Consider the following 18,041-nt stretch of genomic DNA (forward strand, 5'->3'; position numbering starts at 1 on the left):
AAAAATTGATCTGAAAGTGTGGCATCCTCTCGTTCTCTGCTCTTTCAGTGGGAGCTGCAATCCCGAGCTGCTAGTGATCAGCCATCTTGGATCTCTCTCCCCGATATTTCTTTGTTTTGTTTTCTTTTTTTGAGACAGAGTTTCACTCATGTTACCCAGGCTGGAGTGCAATGGCGCGATCTCAGCTCACCGCAACCTCTGCCTCCTGGATTCAGGCAATTCTCCTGCCTCAGCCTCCTGAGTAGCTGGGATTACAGACACGCACCACCATGCCCAGCTAATTTTTTGTATTTTTAGTAGAGACGAGGTTTCACCATGTTGACCAGGATGGGCTCGATCTCTTGACCTTGTGATCCACCCGCCTCAGCCTCCCAAAGTGCTGGGACTACAGGCTTGAGCCACCGTGCCTGGCCCGAAACTTGATATTTCTAAGGCAATATATGCATGTGTAAAATGAAATTTTTAAAATCTTTATTTCTTTTAAAAGAAAACAGGCAGCCTTGTTTCCACTGCAAATTAATTTATGATGTTCTCAACTAAAAGAGAACTGGCTGGAGTGCCAGAAAACCTGGGCTTCATTCCCAGTTCTGCTACTGACTTGCATTGATTATATTAAATGTTGGCATTCCTGTTTCTTCATCTGGACATTGTGAAAAGTAATACGGCACTTAACTCCTCTTTAATTCACACTGATGTTAGGAGTATCACAATCTTTGAGCAAATTGGTCCTTTTTCTCCCAGACTGAAATAGTCCTGTGTTAAATATGAAACTTGGTTAACCTGGTTAAGAAAGCCAGTTTCAAATGTGGCCAGGACTGGGACCATAGTTTGTCTGGGGATTTATGAGTGGGGACTTTTCACTCTATCCATAAGCAGCTGACTCACTTAGGGATTTGGGTTGTCTTGTATTTAGATTATTCTAATGCAGAATTACAATTGCATGTGAGAAGAAAATACTTATTGGTTTATATTTTATTTGAAATGCTTGTTGGTTATATTTGGTAATTGTCAAATATATTTATTAATTATGTTGTCACTTGACAATCATCAAGTGGGAATGACAGTAGAAAGAGGCATGAGAATACACTGTTGAATTAAACCCCTTTAGAGAGTGTTTAATAAAGGAAACTTGGTGTACAAAAGAACCCTGAAGGTAAGTATCAAAACAGCTGATTTCAACCCCCTGTTGTGATATTAGCTCCTCATCTAGCCTTGGAGATTTGTCTGACCCTTTTAGTTTTAGTTTCTTCAACTCTAAAATGAAGCAGGTAGAATAAATGATACTTTAGTTTTGTTCTAAGGAGTCTGTGATGGTATTCTAGATCAGAGATAGCAGATAGGTTTCCATTTGAGTGCAGATTCCCTTTAATGGCTTATGGTTGCCTGTGTGAACTCAAAAGTACCTGAGACGGGTCTCAATCAATTTAGAAGTCTATTTTGCCAAGGTTAAGAATGTACCCATGACATAGCTTCAGGAGGCACTGATGACATGTGCCCAATGCAGTCAGTACAGCTCGTTTTTATACATTCTAGGGAGATGTAAGACATCTGTCAGTGTAAGATTTAGATTGGTTGGAACTGGAAGGGCAGGACAACTCAAAGCTGGAGCTCAGGAGGCTGAGGCAGGAGAATTGCTTGAGCCTGGGAGGTGGAGGTTGTGGTGAGCCAAGATTGTGCCATTGCATTCCAGCCTGGGCAACAATAGCAAAATTCCATCTCAAAAAAAAAAAAAAAAAAAGTGCTGGGGCTTCCAAGTCACAGGTAGATTTAAAATTTTTCTGATTGGCAGCTGGGCACAGTGGCTCATGCCTGTAATCCCACAACTTTGGGAGGTCAAGATGGGCAGATCAGTTGAGATCAGGAGTTCAAGACCAGCCTGACCAATGTGGTGAAACTCCATCTCTACTAAAAGTACAAAACTTAGCTGGACATGGTGGCAGGTGCCTGTAGTTCAGGCTACTCAGGAGATTGAGGCAGGAGAATTGCCTGAACCTGGAAGCCGGAGGTTGCAGTGAGCCAAGATTGCACCACTGCACTACAGCCTAGGCAACAGAGTGAGACTCTGTCTTAAAAAAAAAAAAATTCTGATTGGCAATTGATTGGAAGAGTTACTATCAATAGAAAGGAATGTCTGGGTTATGATAAGGGGCTGTGTAGATGAAGGTTTTATCATGCAGATGAAGCCTCCAGGTAACTAGGTAACTGGCTTCAGAGAGACTAGACCATAAATGTTTCTTATCAGACTTGAGGTCTGTGTTGATGTTAATGCCAGTCACCTTTTCCTGAATTCTAAAAGGGATGAGGGTATAATGAGGCAGGTTCAACCTTCCCTTCACATCATGGCCTGAACTTGTTTTTCAGGTTAATTTTGGAATGCCTTTAGCTGAGAGGAGGAGTCCATCCAGATGGTTGGCGGGGGGTGGCGGGGGGGGGGGAGGCTTAGAATTTTATTTTTGGTTTACACCTGGCATGTTTTCTTTTTTCTTTCTTTCTTTCTTTTTTTTTTGATGGAGTTTCACTCCTGTTGCCCAGGCTGGAGTGCAATGGGGTGATCTCAGCTCACTGGAACCTCTGCCTCCCAGATTCAAGTGATTCTCCTGCTTCAGTTTCCTGAGTAGCTGGGATTACAGATGCCTGTCACCAGGCCTGGCTAATTTTTGTTTATTCAGTAGAGATGGGGTTTTGTCATGTTGGCCAGGCTGGTCTCAAACTCCTGACCTCAATGATCCACCCACCTTGGCCTCTCAAAGTACTGGGATTATAGATGTGAGCCATCACACCTGGTCTGGCATGTTATTTTGAAAAGGATTTGTAGGCCACATCTGGGCAGGATATTTAGCATCCTGTTTATAACTCAGCAAATGATGGGGATATGAAATAGGTGGGCATATTAGCAGTTGCTTTTTGGTTGTTGTTCTTGTTGAAACTGGTAGAAAAATCATTGGGCAGGAAGGTAAAAAACTGAGTTCAAATCATGGCACTGCTACTGAGTAGCTCACCAGTAGTTACTTTCCCTTCTAGGTCTCAGTTGCATTGCTTGGAAAATGAGGGAGTTAGTGGAGTGTGTTTCTAAGATCATGAGATTTCACAGATAATAAAATGTCTCCCAAAATGGCAGAGAGAGGAGTGGGGATCTGACAGAGTTTACCATTTAATTTTGCCAAATAAGAATATTCACTAAAAAAGATACATTCTACGATCATCATCATTTCATAAAAGAAAATATTGTCTTCATGCCATTTAAAAATAGGATAGATTGGTGGAAACAACATTATGAACTGGCATCAGTCTGCCTCCTGGCACATAGGAGCCACTGAATTAGATGATGCCAGAGGGGCCTTCTTTCCATTCTGTTAGTTATGACTTTAATGTGGAACTTGGAAGTAGACACAGATCACGATGTTTACTCTGGGCTGGTGCTACCCTCAGAGCTGCTGTGAGATCAGTGGTCATGTTTCCTGTTGAATAGTGCCTGACCCACCTCTTCTTTCATAGTTACAGGGATGAAGAGACCTCCAGTCCAGTCAGCCATGGGGAGCAGATGCCATCTTTCTATCCATCTGAAAACCTTGAAGATGGACTAATTGACCAAAGAGTATTAAAACAGAGGTGGGGTACCAACTTTAAGACATTTTAAAGCCAAATAACATTCTTCTCTTTTTGATAAGGCTTCATATGTTTAGATTTATTTCTAATTTGAAACTTTTTGTTTTCCTGGAAGGGAAGATATTTTTATCCAGTGAAAAAAGATATTTGATAAAGGATGAAAATTAAATTTTCTGGTCTTTGTTTTGGAAAAGTGAAGTTTTAGAATGATAGTATACATCTTTTAAGTATACGTTCTTAAGGAAAATGAGGATTTCTCTTTCATAAACTTTTCAAGGTAATTGGCAGTAGCCACAAAGATGATATTCTATGGAACGTGCCTTGTTCTGAATTTTGTAACTTGAATCTCCCTGACAGAGGCAGGTAATCATTTGCTTTATATTTCAGTCGTTTTGGTAAACATTTCCTCTATGATCCTACACTAGGTTTTATATGGTGTAATATTTCAATATATGGATTACAACAGAACAAAGGAAAACTGTAGACTTAACCACACATAGGATTTGGTGTTGAGATAGTCATAGGTAAGATGTGACCTGGGGGTCACGGCATCCCCTAGAGTAGCAGTCCCTAACCTTTTTGACACCAGGGACTGATTTCATGGAAGACAATTTTTCCAAGGACTGGGGTCAGGGGGTTGGTTTTGGGATGATTCAAGCACATTACATTTATTTTGCACTTTATTTCTATCATTATATTCTAATTTATAATGAAGTAATTATACAACTCACCATAATGTAGAATCAGTGAGGCCCCTAAGCTTATTTTCCTGCAACTAGACAGTCCCATCCGGGGGTGATAAGAGACAGATCATCAGGCATTAGATTTTCATAAGGAGTATGTAAACTTGATCCCTCATGCGCACAGTTCACAGTAGGGTTTGTGCTCCTATGAGAATCTAATGCTGCCACTGATGTGTCAGGAAGCAGAGCTCAGGAGGTAATGCCAGTGATGGGGAGTGGCTATAAATATAGATGAAACTTTGTTCACTCACCTGCTGCTCACATCCTGCTATGTGGCTTGGTTCCTAACAGGCCATGAACGAGTACTGGTCTGTGGCCTGGGGGTTAAGACTCCCTGTCCTAGAGCATTTCAAGGGCATCCCACCCAGGCAATCTGTGCATCCATAACCCATATTACATATTGTCTCCAGTCGCTAACAAACAAAGGCAATATCTTAAATGTAGTTCATTGAAAGGAGAGACTGTCAGCTGGCACAGAAAGGATAATCGGAGGACAGCCAAGCAAGGATGTGGTCCTTCAGTTTTCACAACCCCTTTACACCATCAGTTCGTTTTGTCCACCCAGCAGTACTGCAAGTTGGGCATTATTCTCTCCTTTTTGTAAATGAGTACAACTGAGGTTTAGGGAAGTCAAAGGGTTTCTAGCTATTTTTTCCAGGTGGGCTGTTGCTACAGCACAGGACCCAGCCACCCTCAGCATAGAGCTCAGGGAACTGAGGGCAACAGCCTCTGACTCAGGCCTGCAAGGCTCCAGCAGCCCTATGAGTGCAGAGAAGAGCAGCACCTTTGATGAGGAGCTCCTGCAAGTGGGCTTTGGCTCCAGGCTGTCCTCTCCACTTACTTTCCCTCTCTTCTGTCTTCAACCTTGCACCCCACCTCCAGCCTCCCAGCCTCAGTGCCTCAAGATCTTCCAGTGTTAGGGCCCACTGACTCTTGTTTGGGGTGATGACCAAGAAAGTGGAAGGGCATGTCCTAGATGTGAAATCCATTGCCTTGATCTTCCTGGATTGAACTACGGTGCAGGAAGTGGAAATACATTTGTAAGGTGGCGTCATTACTCTCCTTCCTGTTCATGGGTGCTTGTTGATTTCCAGAGCTTTCCTGTGATTGGCTGCAGGTGCATGGAGCAAGCCATGAGCTCTCAACTACCCCTTCCAACAGGAAGCTGCTAAATGCAGCCAGTCCACGTGTCTGTAACTGTGGAAATGTGAGTAGAGTTGGGGAGAACAGGGATTAGCCTCAGTGCTACCAACCCTAGTACCGCTGGGTCTCTGTATCCTCATCTGCAAAACGGAAATAATACTGACACTTTTTCATGGTGATCTTTTGAGCATTAAAAATAGATAATGTCTGCCAAGTGCTAAGCAGAGTGGAAGCAGAGGGCACTCAGTGTACAACCATTTCTCCATCCCTGCTCCTGGAGGCATTCTTACTTTCCTTAGGGCATCTTTTCTCTGCCTACTTGACACAGCAGGAGATGAGGATGCAACCTTCTAAACCTGTAGGACTTTCCCTTCCTTCCTTCCTCTCTTTCTTTCTTTCTTTTTTCTTTCTTTCTTTCTTTCTTTCTTTCTTTCTTTCTTTCTTTCTTTCTTTCTTTCTTTCTTTCTCTTTCTGTCTTTCTTTCTTTCTCTCTTTCTTTCTTTCTTTTCTTTCCTTTCTCTCTTTTTTTTCTTTCTTTTCTTTTATCTTTCTTTTCTTTTTCTTTCTTTCTTTCCTTTCTATTTCTTTCTTTTCTTTTTCTTTCTTTCCTTTTTCTTTCTTTTTTCTTCTCTTTCTTTCTTCTTTCTTTTCTTTCTTTCTTTCCTTTCCTTCTTTCTTTCTTTCCTTCCATCCTTTCTTCTTTCCTTTCTTTCTTTCTTTTTCTTTCTTTTGCGGGGGAGTTCTCACTTTATCACCCAGGCTGCAGTGGTGCAATCAGGGCTCACTGCAGCCTTGACCTTCCAGGCTCAAGCAATCCTCCCACCTTAGCCTCCGGAGTAGCTGGGACCACAAGTGCACATTACCATGCCCAGCTAATTTTTTAATGGTTTGTAGAGAAGACATCACATTGTGTTGCCTAGGCTGTCTTTTCACTTCTCTAAGCTGCCTGACATTTGGTCCTCATCATGCTCCTGTGATGCTAACTGGGCAGGTTATTATTCCAATTGTTTTCACATGGCTCATCAAAGACATAGCCCCACACTTCACAGCATTTCATATTCTTCATAGCACCTGGCAAGTGGGAGGAGAATAGGACTGGCTAAGAAATTGAGAGAAATAGAAGGGTTTGGAAACTAGAAGTGGCAGACCCCTATCTTTATCTGTGATCATGAAGTGTCTCCTAAGCCCTTTACTTACCTGTTTACCACCAACTGGCCACCTCTGCATAGCGCACCTTACGGTTAATGTTTCAATAACTGAACTTACCTTTCCTGCCTTAGTATGTCTTTGGCGGTAAGAAACGAAAATCCACTCAAAGTAAGACAAAGGGAGTTTACCGTGAGAAAGGCATTTCCCAGCATCCAAGAGCAGAACACAGAAATTTCTGAGCTTGAAGGAACAGGTGCTGGAAATCCAGATAGCGAAGTGGTCCCTTCTTTTCTTGTGGGTCGTCTCTGCCTCCGTTGTGCTTCCCTGTCTAGTCTGCCTCGTTTCCTTGCTTCTCCCTATGAGGACAGATTTATCGTACTGCTTCTGGGTGGTCTGCTTCCCTGTGCCTGGCATACGACTGCCGTGCCCTAGCACCAACTCCAAAGGAAATTCTCCCTAAAAACAGCTCAGGTCCTCCCTGCCAACTGTCTCTGTCTTTCAGTGTTGCTTCATTCCTAGACCAAGCGTGAATCAGGTGTCCCCTCCTGGGGAATCAGGTGGGAGGAGGGACCCATAAAGGCAGGGTGAAGTATCTATTTTTTTTTTTTGAGACGGAGTTTCACTCTTGTTACCCAGGCTGGAGTGCAATGGCACAATCTCGGCTCACCACAACCTCCGCCTCCTGGGTTCAAGCAATTCTCCTGCCTCAGCCTCCCAAGTAGCTGGGACTACAGGCGTGCACAACCATGCCCAGCTATTTTTTTTTTTAATTTTTAGTAGAGATGGGGTTTCACTGTGTTGACCAGGATGGTCTCAATCTCTTGACCTCATGATCCACCCGCCTCGACCTCCCAAAGTGCTGGGATTATAGGCGTGAGCCACCATGCCCAGCCTGAAGTATCTATTTTAAATATTTCCCATATGGTTCTGTCCTTTATCCAAGGCTGTGGATTGAGATAGGGTGGAAGATTTTCCCCGCTCCAATGTCCTATCTCAGATGGTGGCTCCACCATCCAACCCTGTGAGCCAAATTGTTGGAGCCATTCTTGGTCCCCTTCTCCTGCCCCTCTGCCTAGGGCACTGTTCAGTCCACAGTTGTTGATTAAGGGCCTACTGCATGATTTTTGTGTCAGGGTGTATAGTTTCTTTCCTCTGTTCAACATCCTTCTATAGAAAGCCTCTGTGACATTCCAGGCCAGGCACGGAACCCTTCCTCTGTGTATAGTATCCTCTACTTAGCTCTTGTTTGACTTGTAAACTAGGTAATGAAATTGACCACTTTAAAGTTTGTATTCTCTCATGAGATGATAAGTGCTTCAAGGACAATGACCGTGTTTTTGTTGTTGTTGTCATTGTTGTTTTTTGCAATTGTAAACCCAGCATTTAGCTTGGCTCCTCACACACAGAGGCTCAATAGGAGCTTTAAAGTAAAAGTTGGGGCTGGGTCCAGTGGCTCACACCTGTAATCCCAGCACTTTGGGAGGTGGAGGCAGGTTGATCACCTGAGGTCAGGAGTTCGAGACCAGTGTGGCCAACATGGTGAAACCCTGTCTCTACTAAAAATACAAAAATAAGCCAGGTGTCATGGCACACACCTGTAATCCCAGCTACTCGGGAAGCTGAGGCAGGAGAATCACTTGAATCCAGGAGGCAGAGGTTGCAGTGAGCTGAGATCACATCATTGTACTCCAGCCTGGGCAACATAGTGAGACGCTGTCCCAAAGAAACAAAATAAAATAAAACAGAACTTGGGATTTGTAAGTCAATGAAAGACTGAATACACTTTCATAGGATGGGATAAATGTTTGATTAACATCAATTTTTTTAGATCTTTTAATACAATCTGTATACTAATTTCTTTTTTACAGAGCCAAACTCCAGAGGTCTGTAAGCCATTCATTCATAACAGGCTAGAAATCCAAAGGTGTTTGGCCATGGGGCTTTCTTGAAGCCAGCCTTTTTCAAGAGGTAGAGAGGAGTGGGGAATAAGGGCCAGCTTTTGGAGTCTCACACATTGGGTTCAAATCCTGACTCCTCCACTTGCCTACCAAGTGGTCTCTGAACCATGTCTCCTGCGCAGTCCTATGAGGTCTGCATGGAATGAACCTGGATGGAATGAATATGCCGTATTTCTTTGCTGACAAAATATAAGGCCTGGAAATTCACCTGACTGGCTCTCGGAATGACCCTAACAGCAGTGAAAATGAGGTGTGTGTTCCAGTGGATGAATTGGGTATCCAGGGAAACACTAGAGTGCTGTGGCACATTGCAGCTTTGCCCAGTGACAGCAGATACTGTGCTGTTTTGTTTTTTTGAGACAGGGTCTCGCTCTGTTGCCCGGGCTAGGGTGCAGAGGTTCTATCTCAGCTCCTTGCAGCCTCCACTTCCCAGCCTCAAACAGTCCTCCCACCTCAGTCTCCTGACTGCAGGCACACACTGCCACACCCAGCTAAGTTTTGTATTTTTTATAGAGAGCGGGTTTCAACATGTCGCCCAGGCTAGTCATGAACATACTGTGCTCTTTACTGAATTGCTTAAATGCCCTTTCTGGAAGGAGGGATTCATATGTCCCATCTTCATCATGTGCTGGTGATTTTCTGGGAAGAGCTTTTTTTGCAATGTTATTCTTTGTTTTCTTGTCTACCCTGTATGAAACTCTTCACCTCTCTTTTAGTAGCTAATAAGGCATGAAATCAGATAAACAGGTAGAGGCTTCCTAAATGTTACTTTAAAGGCTTTTCATTTGAACTTTAAATATATGTGTGCAGATGTTTTGCTTCTGCTTTTGAGTTTAATTATAAACTAGTCATGGTTTCATGCATATTTAAAAATTATTTTATGACAAACTTTTTTTTTCTTGGCTTGCCACTGCAATGAAATAGTGTAGAATAAGCGAATCCTTCTGCCTATGCTCAGTGATTAAGGCAAATGTCAATGGATTTTCAACACATTGGATGTATTGTTTGCATGCTCTTCCACACAGGTAATTCACACAAGGATCCACACAGTTGCGTGTGCGTCCAATACCAGTGTGTAATAAAGGGAAGCGGCAATGAAGTGTGCCAGCCTAGTTACGGGTTCATTCATACAGGTTCCAGTTAGAGGTGTGACTTGTCTTCTCAATTCCTACTCCTCAGTTCCTTGGTCCTCTATGGGCCAAGAGCTCTGGGTAGGGGGGAAGGATGAGAGGAACCAGTCTTATTCCTCTGTGCAGTCTCTGACACAGGTGATAACAAATGTTCATTGCGTGAAGGAACAGATGTATTAAAATAACGTTTTCTTTGGGCTCTTGTTAATTGAAATCTATATGAACACAATAGATAATGAAAGAGCCTTGTAGGGAGACATGAGGGTGAGATGCAATGTCTTGAGATTCATTGCCATTCATGGTGATTCACTCATAGAGCTATAAGGCAGATGGTCTGGGAGAGCAGTAAGTATAGCTATTAGACCAGGATGTCATCCCTGCTAATAGTCAGGCTTGGCAAGTCTGGAGATGAGGATAGGCAAATATTTGAGTTTAGTTTTAAACCCTAGCTCTGTTATTACCAGCTGAGTAACCTTGGACAAGTTACATAATCTGACTAGGTCTCACTTATCTATAAAAAAAAATAGAAGAGTGAATTAATTTATGAAAAAACCTTAGGAGCTCATTAGTTTTACCTATTGTTGTTCTTATCAGGGCAGACATTAAGACGCAGCGTCCAAAGAGATTTTAAAAATTCTGCTCTCAATTCTAACAAGTGGTCCCAAAGCAGAAGCAGCTCTAGGAAGTGCAGGAAGGCCAGCAGTGTCTGGAAGCCTTCCCAGGACTCAGGGCTCCAGGCAAGAGGAGGGTATGCTTCAGGCCTCCCTTCTAGAAGGCCTGGGACACCAGTCGGTTGTTGCCGTAGAAAACAAAACAGAAACAAGGTCTATGAACCAATATGTACAATCAGGTGACAAGGGAGGTTTCAAGAATCTGATTAGAGAAACTCAGTTACCACTGTGGGGGGCGGGGATCAAAGACCCTACAGGTGTTGAATTGACACATTTCGATCCTGAGTGCCAGCGTAGTGGAGCAGGGATTTGAGAGTGAAATGCAAGATCTCATCATTCCATACCACTTGCCTGTGTAGAACCACTCTGTGTTGTGGAAATATACATACTAACTACATTCCTTGATTAGAGATTCCCAACATACAGCAATGTAGTAAAGGCTTTGAGGAGTCCTATAGTAAAGCAAACAAACAAACCAACAGACAAAAAAACCACTTAACTTCATTTAACCCAGAATTCTCTTTGTGTAACATCTATTAACATTACAACAAAATACCTTAGGAAGTACTTGTTTAAAGATTCCTTACCTAAATCAGCATTCATCCATTCATTTAATATGTAAATCCTCATTGAATGCTTGCTACGTGGGAGGCATTAGAGGTATTGGGGATATAGTAGGGAAAAACCGACCAAGCCTCCCACTTTGCAGAGCTCACCTTCTAATGTAGGGCTAAAAATGAATATGGCCGGGCGTGGTGGCTCATGCCTGTAATCCAAGCACTTTGGAGGCCACGGTGGGTGGATCACCTGAGGTCGGGAGTTCAAGACCAGCCTGACCAACATGGTGAAACCCCGTCTTAAATAAATAAAAATAAAAAAATTATTTAAAAAATGAATATAACATTAGGTTATAAATTTGCTGAAATGCTATGAAGACCAGTGATGCAAAAAAGCAGGAGGGGGGATAGAGAGTGAGCAGTGTGTGTGTGTGTGTGTGTGTGTGTACCTGTATGTGTCAGTGTACAGGAGGGTTCTCTTTCAGATGGGGTTTTCAGGGAAGTCCTTTCAACTTTGACTAGGTGACATTTGAGCAGGGACCCTAATGAGGTGAGGAATACTGGGTTTGAGCTAGAAACAAATTTTGTCTTAGGGGAGGATATCTGCAGACCCAGCCAAACAGGAATTATGGAATCAGGGGAACTTGAGCTGACATGACTGATAAAGAACTCTGACTCCTGATCATTTCTGTTGGATGTATTATTAAGTCTTTAGAGAGATCCAAAGTAATCTTGATTTCTAATCTGTTTTTCTTTTGTTCAGTCCAAATTACTGACTATACCCCATGAGCTATGTACTATGTAGACATGGGGCTGGGGATGAACCCTTTATTCCTTTCCTTGGGGAATTCAGAGTCTGGTAGGCAAGACAGATATGTAAGCGAGTACCTGCAACACTGAGAAAAATATACCAAAAGAGAAATGCAAAAGTAACACAGAGAGACGGAGAAATGAAACTTTCTGGGAAGTAGGTGTGGAAAAGACCCCTGGGGAAAGGCTTCACAATACTGAAGGGGGATATCGAAAGATGATTAGAAATTTATCTTAAGGAAAATGAAGCAGGAGAAGAAAAGGACACTCACAGGATGTGCAAGGGTACAAACACCTGAAATAGCATGGAGGATTCTGTTTGGAATGTGACAGAGGCAGAGAAAATGGAGTTGCTATAAATGGTGAGATTCTACTGGAGAGGTAAGGAAGGGACTTCTCTGCCCTGCGAAGCATCTCTTAACCTTGACTGCACATTAGATTCACATAGTGGACTCAGAGAAAAAATACCAATACCCTAAACTGATGCTTCTCACATTCTACTGTACTTATAAAACACTGAGGAATCTTGTTAAAATGCAGACTCTGGTTTAGTAAATTAGGGTGCCTGGGATTCTGTAATTTTTAATGCCAGTGCTGTTCTAAGACCATATTTTGAGTAACAAAGTGTTAGACATAGTGAACTCCAAGTTTCTCTTCAAAGAATCAGTATGTCAGTATGTTCGGTTCTTTGTCCTCCATTTTAAAGTTTAACTTCCTTATAGTTTCAGTAAACAACCTTTTCCACCAGTTCTAATCAGTAGTTCACATCTGTTTCCCCAGTCCCCTGCTCTGTCCTGACTCATCCTGGTCACCTGCTCCAGTCGCCTTCTTTGACCTAGGTCACCCCTGGTTACCTGCTCTGACCTGCCCATAACCATCCTTCCCACCAAACAACCCAGCCCGCCCCTCCACTCGTACCCCTGTGCTCTTTAAAACAGCCAATCAGTATTAATCTAGACTGTGCTGTCTAACCCTAGCCGATAAAGCAACAACACAGCAATAAAGGCGACCTCCATCAGGAATAGGAACCCCTTCCCCTCCCTTGTCCAGGTGTGCTCTCACCATTATTCCATCTGTGAGCTGCACCCTTCTATAGAAGTAAATTGCCTTGCTGAGGAAATTTATGTTCAAGTGCGACTTCTTTTGCAGCACTGAAAATTTTACATATATCAAAAGCATTAGATGAATAAGAACTTCTGAGGATGAGACTTGTGCATCATTATTATTTTTTAAAGTTACACAAGTAATTCTAATGTGAGAATTGAAAAACTATTGCTGTAGGTTAGGGAATAATCAGAGATTGAGTGATTTGATGAAGTGATTTGATCATATATATATATATATGTATAGTTTTCATCATTTATTGTAGCAGCGATGTAGAGAATGGATTGGAGAAAAATGAGAGGAGAAAATCCCATCAAGACGCTAGGCTACAGTTCAAGCAAGAATTGATGAAGGTCTAAACTAAGATGATGGTAATGAGCATAAAAAGGATATTTAAATATAAAATCAACAGGACGTAGTGGGCCTGTTCAAGAGAAAAAGGGAAGGGTTTGCTGAGTGGGAAACTTTCTCCTTTACTTCTGGCTTGTGTAACTAGTGATGCTATCAACCAATATGAGAAAACAAACGTGAGAATAGCATTGTGAGGAATATGACCAACAGCTTATTCAATAGAACTTAGTGGGATGAGAAAAAAGAAAACAGGGATTCTGATAAAGCTAGGGCTTCTTCTCACTCTTTTTCACATTAACATTTCATATAAGAAAACGCTCAACAGAGTCAGTCTAAGCAGTTTAATAACACCACCACCTCCCAAAAAGAGGCTGTCATCATTTTTATTTAAAGACCCAGTTTTCTGTATTTCTCAGTAGCCACCGAATGTCCTTCCCCACTTTGATTGTTGATGATAAATCAAACAGATTTTAACACTTCAGAACTGCAAAAATAGTACTACTGAACCATTTTGCAACAACTGAGTATGTCATGCCTCATTACTTTTTATTACGTATGAATGAGGAAGGAAAAAGGAAAAGAGGGACTCAGCTGTGATAGCTCTGTGAGACTTGATGTGCATGTCATGGTAGTCGATAAGATAAAGGCTGAGTTTCTGAAACCTTGCATTTCTGTCACTACCAAGAGGAATTGGAAAATGGGAAGATTAAAAAAAATTGTTTTTGCTTGGTTTTTGATGAATTAGGGCTCCAAAGACTCCTGAAACCTTGACTGTCACATGGGCAGCCGAGAACAAGGAGGGTTTGAAACATCTGTCTGACTTGGCCAAGACATGGTGCCTGATGCCGGTCACATCTCTCTCTTTTCTTTGTGCTTCATTATAGGTTCACACATGCATTTCAGACATGTAATTCCTAAGGAATCTCATAAATTGATTTCCTGGTGTAAGAGCCCTGGGCTATAAAACATAAACTAAAAGCAAACATCAAAATTCTAGGAATGGCTCAAATATTTTTCTGAATTCGCGATGGATACCATCAGTTGCAGCAACAAAACAGCATTTTCTTCATGGTTCGTGAGTGTTTTGAAGGGACATTGGTCAATATTTTCAGAGATGGCATCTTACCTTGTTCGTTGGCATGTGTCTCTACTGTTCTCTTCAAAACTTCTTGTTTAGTTTGTTTTCTTAGCAGTAGTTACTCTTGCCAAGGTAAAGCAGGTAATTCCCAGGTTACTGGCATAGCTAACTCAGAAGCAGCATTTCTGATTGACTTGTAGTTTGGTAAAATTTGTTCCCTATTTGGAAGGGGTGTGTACCATAACATCTTCTGTCCTAGGATATAATGACAGCAAATTCTTTAAACAGATGTCCAAGCCTTCCCTGGCTTCTTCCTCTTCTATGTCCCCAGAACATTTCCACTTTTAGATGTTGCTGAGATCACATGCCGTTTAGCTTCAGTGTTATAACATAAAACTGGGTATCCCAATCTATACCATTCACAGTGTGTAAAGTCTGCAGGCTTGGATGTAGAGAGGAATTAAAAGAAAATGGGATCCTACAATATGGCCACTTGTGGGATACAATTTCTTTCAGTTCAGTCCCTGGAGAGCGACATAGTTGTCCTTGCTTTCTCTTTCAGTGCAGGGAGTACTAATACTACCACCAAGCCTTGTAGCCCGGATGTGTATTCTTCACAGCAAAGCATTCCACTTGTCCCTTGTTCTCTTCCCTGGAGGACCAGAGAGCAATAGTATTTTACAAGACTGGGAAATTATCACAATTCCTCAAAGCAGGACACTGTCTCCAAGTGGGTCCCCTTGGAGAAAGGTACAATTTGTGCCCTGAAATTTGGGAAAACAGGAATGATTTATGAACTCACTATGACCCCAAAGGTCAACCAGGGTTCCGCTGAGTGATGCGAACTCTGCCCTGGTCCCATAAAACCACCTGGGGTGCAACTGAAGCCTGATGAGATGCTGAGAAAACAGCTTTTGGAAGGTTTAGTTTTGATGTGTTTTACCTTTTTGTAATTCTCCACAGTCATGGTCTAGTTCTCAGGTACCTTTTGTGATTCCAGAGGATTCCACCTCAATCCCCATATCTGCCTCTTTAGCATGCCCCACTGGTTTACTTATCTCAAATGTATGGACTTAGTGACCTGGCACTTCTTTTCACTCACCACATGGCTTGGTGCCTTGCTAGTGGGTGGTTTCTTTGTCATGTGTGGGCTGTTTTACCCTACCAGGAAGCACCATTGTGAAAGATGGCAATTTTATGTCTGAACACAGAAATTTAGGCTAGATGTGGTGGCTCACATCTCTAATTCCAACACTTTTGAGGCCAAGGCAGAAGGGTCGCTTGAGGTCAGGAGTTTGAGACTAGCCTGGGCAACATAGAGAGACTTCATCTCTACAAAAATAAATTTTAAAAATTAGCTGAGTGTGGTGGTGCGTGGTGGTAGTCCTAGCTACTCTGGAGGCTAAGGTGGGAGGCTCCCGTGGAGCCCAGGAGTTTGAGGCTGCAGTGAGTCATGATTGTGCCACTGCACTCCCACCTGGATAAGAGAGAGAGACCGTGTCTCTCAAAAAAGAAAAGAAAACACAAGTTTATAGAACGCAGAGTATCTTTACCTGTCATAGAATGTTATATTTGATATTTTGTACCTCTTTCAAACATTGCTAATCCTTTCTACAATATTTTTGTCACAAACTATTTCCTTCAACAAGGACATAGAAAAATCAAGGCAGATAAGGAGTCTAGATGTAGCTGAGTGCTCACAGGGTCAGCATTGGACCAGGCCACGTGGGTGATTCAGATGAGGAAAGCCATATGTGTGGAAGGAGTGTGGCAGTAGGTAAAACCCACCTGAGAAGAAGGCTTGAGATAAGCCTAGAAGAATGAGGGCAACTGAGGGCATTCTAGGGAAGTGAAGCAGCCATTAACACACGCATAGTGCATTCTGCAGATTTAGCAGGGCTTGTGTCTGGATGGAATCTGAGAATTCACTTTGTATAGCGGTTGATAAGAAAGTGCAAAAACTCCTAATTAGTAAATGTGATGAATTCAAATTTGGGATTTTAAGAAGTTACAGACCATAGGATTTTATTTTTCTCATAGAATCTGAAAATCCCATCACCTGTTTTATTTGTAGAAGTAAAAAGAGAATGAAAAAATTCCTTTAAATTTGAGTCAATGAAAGTGGAAGCACCACTTTCAACAAAGCAAGAAACTGCAGCTCAGTTAAAAAAGAAAAAGGAAGGAAACAACAGTTTTAAACTATTAAGCTACCTCTAATTCAAAAAGAAATACTGAAGCTTTCTGGTATGAAAATTCAAGAGCTTACTTTTTCCCTAAAGCAATATTATCCACTTTCATGGGGATCAAATAACTGCCAAATGCTCAATAGCTCCAAAAAGGGTTTACATGCAGAGAACAGACTCAGAGCTTTCCTTCCAAATGCGAATGTTTCCATTCAAACAGATCAACAAATCATAGATATTTTCCTATTCCTGGGGAGCCCCAGGAACCCAAAGGGATGATAATTAAGAGATGGGCCTGGCTCACAGTTGCCCTCAGAAATAGGAAACAGTAACTCTCCTCTCAGGGAGACCACATGCTGAAGATGTTATTGGTCAAAGAGACTAACATAGTAAACTCTCACTGTATCTAATTGCTGGGGAGAGAAGAATCCTGAATCATACATGTCACTCAATATATGGGTTATGTTGTCTGCAAACAGGAAGTTTATCATGCCTATGACAATTGGAAAATGTGAAATCATGCAAAAGGCATATATCAAGTATAGTCAAGTACTGAATGTGAACTTGCAGGTCTTCTATATATTTACTTGGTCTTTAAACTATGGGTCTTTTAAATTTGAAGTTACAGTTCCACGTTGGTTTCCAGTGATATTTCAGTACCAGAAACAGTGTTTGAAATTCATTAACAGATTGAGGAATAGTTTCTGGAAATGCTGGATTCTTCAATATTTGGGTTTCAAATAGCTCATACAGATATCAGATTGCATGAACCCAGAGATGGCCTAGCTGTCTCTATAGACTTCAGTCACAGGAGTAAAGACAACCAGTGGGTGGTCATTACTTCTTCCAAAGGCATCAGTTTAAGTCATATTTCAAGTATTCTTCAAATAAGGGCAAAATTTACTATGTGATCAGGGCAAATGCAGGTGGCCAGCAATAGCCAGATATCCATGAGATGTGCTTCTTTCCCAGCAATGTATGGAGTTTGTACTTATTGTCTGTTTTCATTCTGGAGATGGTTATCTACAAGTAACCCTTCTGGGCATCCATTTTACCATCATCACAGGGCTACCTAGGCCTAGAAAGAGCCTCTCTGTAGGAATCTGAGAGGCTGGCAAGTTATGAGAATACCATTATTGTTCTGAACAATACTATTTCTGAATTTCTGAATACCGTTGTTGACAGATTTCTTTTTTTTTTTTTAATTGCATTTTAGGTTTTGGGGTACATGTGAAGAACATGCAAAATTGTTGCATAGCACTATACACTGTTGACAGATTTCTTAACTGTACAGGCCTTGCAATAACCAGCTCTGAGTTGGCATAACTTGCCATGGTCACACAATCAGACCAGGAATCACAGTCTCAGAACTTAAGTTGCTTCCTTTCCTTGGGTATGACTATGATGTCAAGCAAGATGGGCCTGTTTTGCTGGGATCTTAGACTATGTCTTGGTTCCAAAAGTAGCCCTGGCAGCCATTGGCCAGCTCTACCTGGCCCCTCTACTGACTGACACAGTTAAAGCAGTGTTCATGTAATATTGGATGATGGATCACAGA

At 42.0% G+C, this 18,041-nt stretch overlaps 1 protein-coding gene across 4 annotated transcripts in view; it reads left to right on the forward strand.

The window, feature by feature from the left end:
• Positions 1-18,041, forward strand: part of SAMD3 (sterile alpha motif domain containing 3) — an 80,020-nt gene that overhangs the window by 6,014 nt on the left and 55,965 nt on the right. For all 4 annotated transcript variants that reach the window (XM_017533276.2, XM_037740228.1, XM_037740227.1 and 1 more), the window contains one exon: positions 3,496-3,609. In XM_017533276.2, coding sequence (XP_017388765.1) covers positions 3,496-3,609 — 114 coding nt within the window. The remainder of the gene's footprint in view (positions 1-3,495; positions 3,610-18,041) is intronic.

The sequence above is a fragment of the Cebus imitator genome, unplaced genomic scaffold, assembly GCF_001604975.1.
Source record: "Cebus imitator isolate Cc_AM_T3 unplaced genomic scaffold, Cebus_imitator-1.0 Scaffold81, whole genome shotgun sequence".
Taxonomy (NCBI): Eukaryota; Metazoa; Chordata; class Mammalia; order Primates; family Cebidae; genus Cebus; species Cebus imitator.